This window comes from Mus caroli, chromosome 1 (assembly GCF_900094665.2).
Source record: "Mus caroli chromosome 1, CAROLI_EIJ_v1.1, whole genome shotgun sequence".
NCBI lineage: Eukaryota > Metazoa > Chordata > Mammalia > Rodentia > Muridae > Mus > Mus caroli.
The window spans coordinates 67810930-67816929 of NC_034570.1; the positions used below are offsets into that span (position 1 = coordinate 67810930).

General features: G+C 46.0%; 1 protein-coding gene across 2 annotated transcripts in view; it reads left to right on the forward strand.

Annotated features, from left to right (window-relative positions):
- Positions 1-6000, forward strand: part of Arpc2 (actin related protein 2/3 complex subunit 2) — a 32473-nt gene that overhangs the window by 24076 nt on the left and 2397 nt on the right. For both annotated transcript variants that reach the window (XM_029478158.1, XM_021157274.2), the window contains 3 exons: positions 2685-2811; positions 3937-4037; positions 4569-4669. In XM_029478158.1, coding sequence (XP_029334018.1) covers positions 2685-2811; positions 3937-4037; positions 4569-4669 — 329 coding nt within the window. The remainder of the gene's footprint in view (positions 1-2684; positions 2812-3936; positions 4038-4568; positions 4670-6000) is intronic.

Sequence of the window (6000 nt, forward strand, 5' to 3'; positions counted from 1 at the left end):
TGTGATGATACACCATGACCACAGTAACTTTTATAAAGAAAAACATTTTATTGGGGCTGTTCAGAGGTTTAGTCCATTATTGGCACGGTAGGAAGCAAGTGTTGTGCAAACATGGGGAGGAGCTAAAAGTTCTGCATCTGATTGACAGGCAGCAGGAAGACAGAGTGGGCCACTAACTAGGCCAGGCCTCAACAGCTACCCTTAATGACGCACTTCCCCCAGTTAAGCCACACCTACTCAAACAAAGCCACACTCTCCAGTGGTGCCACTTCCTATGAGTCGGATCACCATACTGTGTTCTTCCTACTTGCAATACAAATGGGAGCTTAGACCCTGCCCCTTCCTGCCCATTGCAATGGTTCTGTATTGGAGGGGGTTGGCGTGGGGGTTCTTTTACTAGGCAGGATTGTGCTAGACAGACTCTTTGAAGGACAGGGGAAAAATAGGAATAAAGCAGGAGCTTTGGCCTAAAGAACCTAGCCTGGCAGGGAAGCCAGATGCCGTAATAACTAGTGATGTATAGAGATGCTTGTGGAGAAGAGAATAGTAGCTCTCAGAGTATCCAGGTGTCCCTGGCTGTTGGAGGCTGACTATAGAAGAAATGGTATGTAAGCAGCAGCAGCCACACTTCTTGTCATATGGCTGTGTGACCATGTTTTCAGTGTCCTAACCCTGAGACTGTCCTTAGCTTCATGCAGCTGCCCTGTTTCAGGACCAACTCAGTCTACATGTTGGGTTTGTCTTCTTTAAAGGGCAGGCTAGTGAATCCAAAGCTTTGCATGTATTGCTGTCCTGCTGGGAACTCTGGGAGAGAATGTTATAGTCACACGCCTTTTTTTATAGAATGCATAGGGTCTGGGGATTAAAGGATCAAAGGGGTGGCCTGGGTTTTGTTGTTGTTTTGTTTCGTTTTTTTCTAGTCCTTTTTCTTACAGTTTGATAAGCACTGTACTTTTGTTAAGGACATGACTCTTTTCTTATTTTGGGTTGTTTGGTTTGGTTTTTTGAGACACTCTGTAGGCTGGGGCCAATCTTGAACTGTCAGGTATGTCCCCTCCCAGGTTTTGAATGATGCATCTGTGCATTCCTGGCTCACTAGAATTTTCTTACTGTATGTTTGTGTGTTTAATTGGGGGAGGGGTGTCTTTCTATGTAATCCATGCTAGCCTGACTTGATTTCCCTGCCCTACCCTTTAAGACAACTGAGTTCTTTCATTCTGTCATGGTTGGCCCCTAAAGGGAGAGGTTAAATTTGCTTTAGAGTTTTAATTGTTAAATTCTAAATAATACCAGGTAAAGATCTTGTAGTTAAACAGTACTTGATCAAAGCCCAGCACCCAGTAAAAGCACGACATTCATGAAACTGAAGTAAAAGATCAGGTGTAGGTATACTGAGGATGTAGACACCAGATAGTCAGGAATTCAAAGTTTTCATCATATACATTCAGAGTACCCATAGACATAAAACACATATATTTTTTTAAAGTCCTCATTGAAGAGTTGGCTCAGCAGTTTATAGTAGTGACTGCTCTTCCAGAGGTCCTGAATTCAATTCCCAGCAACCACATGGTGGCTCGCAACCATCTGTAATGGGATCTGATGTCCTCTTCCTGTGTGACTGAAGACAGCTACAGTGTACTCATAAATAAAGAAATTCTTTTTTTAAAAAAGTCCTCATTGGGCAGAAGAGGTGGTTGGCTATCTCTTAGTGAGTTGGTTTTTTTTTTTTTTTTTTTTTTTTTTGGTTTTTCAAGACAGGGTTTCTCTGTATAGCCCTGGCTGTCCTGGAACTCACTTTGTAGACCAGGCTGGCCTTGAAGAACTCAGAAATCCGCCTGCCTCTGCCCCCCGAGTGCTGGGATTAAAGGTGTGCGCCACCACGCCCGGCTCTCTTAGTGAGTTTTAAAATCAGCCCTGCCACATGAAGCCCTGCCTGGGGGTGAAGGGGTAAAAGAACATGTATAGAATTAAAAACTCCAGATAAAGCCTGGGTCCTAGATACCACGATGTTTTAAAGATTTCCTATTTTAGGGGCTGGTGAGATGGCTCAGTAGGTAAGAGCACTGACTGCTCTTCCAAAGGTCTGAAGTTCAAATCCCAGCAACCACATGGTGGCTCATAACCACCCGTAATGAGATCTGAGGCCCTCTTCTGGTGCTACAGCTACAGTGTACTTACATATAATAAAATAATAAAAAAAAAAAAAGTAAAATCTTTAAAAAAAAAAAAAAAGATTTCCTATTTTAAAAAACTAAGAACAATCCTTTTCACACTGCACGAGAGAGCAGTGAGCTGCAGTACCCATCTGCACTGGAACCAAACCTGCACTTCGGCTCTTTCTTTTCTGGTGTAGTCTTCCGCTCTGCCCTAGTGGGCATGTTGCTTGCTGTGTAGCCCAACCTGGCCTTGAAATCATGATCCTCTTGTCATGTTAGTCCAAGCTAAGAAAGGAGAAAGGGCAGCATTGCTGTGCTTTGTACCACAGTCTGACGGTCCTGCTTGTCGGTGCTCTCGTCTTCCTTTTGAATCTGGTGTGCACTGAAAGCGGCTAACACTCCTTGTACCTGAGGTCTAACGGTTCATTTTTAGTTATCTGCTGGTCAGGAGGACTATGAAGGTCTGAGCACATAGCATGAGTAAATGCTACTCATCTCATACAAATTTCCTTTGCTGTATCTCCACAGGAGTTCAAAGAAGGACGAAGAGCCAGCCACACAGCCCCCCAGGTCCTTTTCAGCCACAGGGAACCTCCTCTAGAGCTGAAAGACACAGATGCTGCTGTGGGTGACAACATTGGCTACATCACCTTTGGTGAGGCTGGAGAGGTAGTTGAGTGGTAGGGTGCTTGCCTACGCGCCTGGCCCTGGGTTCATTCTCGGCACTGCAGAGAACAACCCCAAAACCTTCATGGCAGGGTGCCCACATCTAGGCGGCCTTAAGGAACATTTTTAGTGGGCAAAAGCAGGCACGGCATGTTTGTGTTTCCTCTTCTGGCTGTGACGCAGTCACAGGGACTGATTACAGAGATAGGCACTGTTTTGCTGCCGACATCATTTCCTGTTTGTTTCTCTTAAATGGTAAGGGAAAAGGTAACCTGGTATGTCAGGAGTTAGGGGCGGCCGTGTCAGCATCGCTCGGCAGCTCAGGAGAGTTCTCTGTCGGTTAGTAGTGCTTCAATTTTTGCTTCTAATGCCCAGGCTCAGCTGCAGTTTGCTGAGTCTTCTTTTCCACCGAAGACACCAAACTTCACGTGTGTCGGCTTAGTGAGCTGGCTGACTCCTCATTTCCACACTGCAGGATTGTCTCCTTTAGTTCGCCTTTAGCTAAGGATGGAGCTGTTTGTTGCTGCTGACTACAGTTTTTTGTTTTGTTTTTTTGAGACAAGGAGTCTCCCTCTAGCTCTGGCTATCCTAGAATTTGTTATGTAGACCAGGCTGGTCTCACACTCTGAGATCCACTTTTCGCTTTATTTTCTTCAAATCAAGGTAAACTAAGAACCAGAGTTCTACCTTTCTTCTCAGCCATTCAATTCAGCCTGGTTGATGGAACTCAGGGCTCTTGGTGTTAGTGGCAAGTACAATACAAACAGGAGCCCCGAGGCAGGTCTGCCCAGTGTAAAAGTCAGGACAGGACAGGCCTTTGGGTGAAGAACAACTTATCCTGCCAGGCCTGCCTTAGAGTTTGGTAGTCATGGGCAGGAGATGAGTTCTCTTCAGAACCTAGTTTTTCTGACAGTAACAGTCTATGCTTTAGCACCTAGGACCCAGGACAAGCTAGAGTTCAGAATGGTATCCAGACTTGAAATGGGTGCCCATAGTCATGCTGGTTTTCTGTGTCATGAGCCTCACCTCTTGCACTCATTGGCACTCTGCAATTGTGTTGTCTGATGGTAACGCACACACCACTACAATGCCTTGTTTTCTGTCCCTGCCTTAGTGCTGTTCCCTCGCCACACCAATGCCACTGCTCGAGACAACACCATCAACCTGATCCACACGTTCCGGGACTATCTGCACTACCACATTAAGTGCTCTAAGGTGAGAGAGAGGCACCAGCTTCCCTACGAAGCCGTTGATTTAACTCCCAGTAGACACTGCCCCGTGGCTGCAGAGATAGCGCAACAGGAAGAGTTCTTAGTTCTTTCAGAGGACCTGGGTTCAGTTTCCAGTAACCTGATGCTGTCTTCCAACCTCTGGAGAATAAGTACATGGTATACATAAATTCATGCAGGCACACATACACAGTTTAAAAAAAAAAAAAAAAAAACCTTTAAAAAGTTACAGAAACCATCTCTTGGACCAAAAGTGTAGCTCAGTGGTAGAACACTTGGCTAGCATGCTCAAAAGCACCAGTTAGGCTCCCACTACCCCAGTAAGAAAAATGTCTCTCCCCTTCGCCTCATCCTTCTTATAGCAGAGGGATGAGTCTGCATCTCTGGTATTGCTGCTTAACCATCCCGTTCCCCTTATGTGCTGCTCCCCAACCTCCCCCATGACTTACTTCAGTGAAAGGAACGCTATCTTTCTAGAACGTGAGCCGCCTTCAGTTCTTCCTGTGTTTGCTCTTAGGCCTATATTCATACACGAATGCGAGCAAAAACATCCGACTTCCTTAAGGTGCTCAACCGTGCACGCCCAGATGCCGAGAAAAAAGAAATGAAAACAATCACGTAAGTAGGAGCAACCACCTTCCCGTCCCTGATGGCTGCCTGCAGCCCAGGGAACTGAAGAGTACCATGTGCGAGGCCAGCAGGCCATGCTTACAGCTACCCAAGTGCAAATGAAATTGAAAGGGCCGCACCTGGACACATCTGGAATATCTGAAGAAGCCTGGGCCAGTGCCTACTTACTTCTTCTAGTCTGCTCAGCAGGAAAGGTGTACAGGGCAAAGGCTGCCTTGGTCAGGGAGGAAGATGACAAGCAGAGTAGTAAGCTTGTGTGGCTTACTGTATACTCAAGGCCAACATGGTGTGGGACCTAGAGTTGACTCTGGTGTAAGTAGCATTTAGAACACCTTTAGCCTCCTCCACCCCCACCCCACCACCGTGTGTGAGACCACTGTGCCTAATTAGACTCCACTGCCATTTGAGAGCTCAACTGAGTACTGTGTAGTACGTGAGGGTTTCCAATCCCAGGAGCATCAGGCATCTGTGCTTGGTGAGAAGTCTCCTGCCTTTCTGCGCTGCCTCCTACAGCCTGAAGGTTGCTGTTCTATCTGATCTCTGTTCAGAGAGTGCATCAGTGCCCTGTCAGGGTATAACACCTGCATAGCGTATCTAAGGGTGAACAAGGTAGATGAGAAAGGGCATGCATGCCCAAGGAGGCACTTGTTCCTTCTGCCCTTTCAGGACTTCCTTGTCTTACAAAAGTACTTTCCTCCAGCCATCACTGTGTGACCTGAGAGGGAAAGAAAACTTGTCTTGGTGATGTGTCAGAACTACACAGAACCAGCTACTGTAGGCTAAAGCAGGAAGATAAGTTGAGCCAGGAGTTTGAGGTTGGCCTGAGTAACATTAGCAAGATCTTATCTGAAAACCAAACAGAGAAGTGGGCTGAGAGAAGGCCTACCTGCTACCGGGCTGCTGTGTGAGCCTGAGGGCTTGGGTTTATACTGTTATACATGTACACACTAGGCATGGCGGCACTTGCCTGGAACCCTGGGACAGAAGGGACAGACGGATGGGTTGTAGGAACTCTCTCTCCAGTCAATTTAAGTCAGTGAGTTCCAAGGTCAGTGAGAAACCCTGTTTAAAAAAATAAGACAGAGAGCCAAGCATGGCGGTACATGCCTTTAACCCCAGTACTCACTTGGAAGGCAGAGGCATGGCTTCAGTGATTTCTTGGTTGTTTTGGTTTTGTTTGGGGTTATGTGGTTGGTTGGGTTGGGTTTTTAGGGGTTTTGTTTTTTGTTTATTGGTGTTTGTTTGTTTGTTTTGGGTTTTTTGTTTGTTTGGGTTTTGTTTTTTGGTTTGTTTTTTTTTTTTTTTTTTTTTTTTTTTTT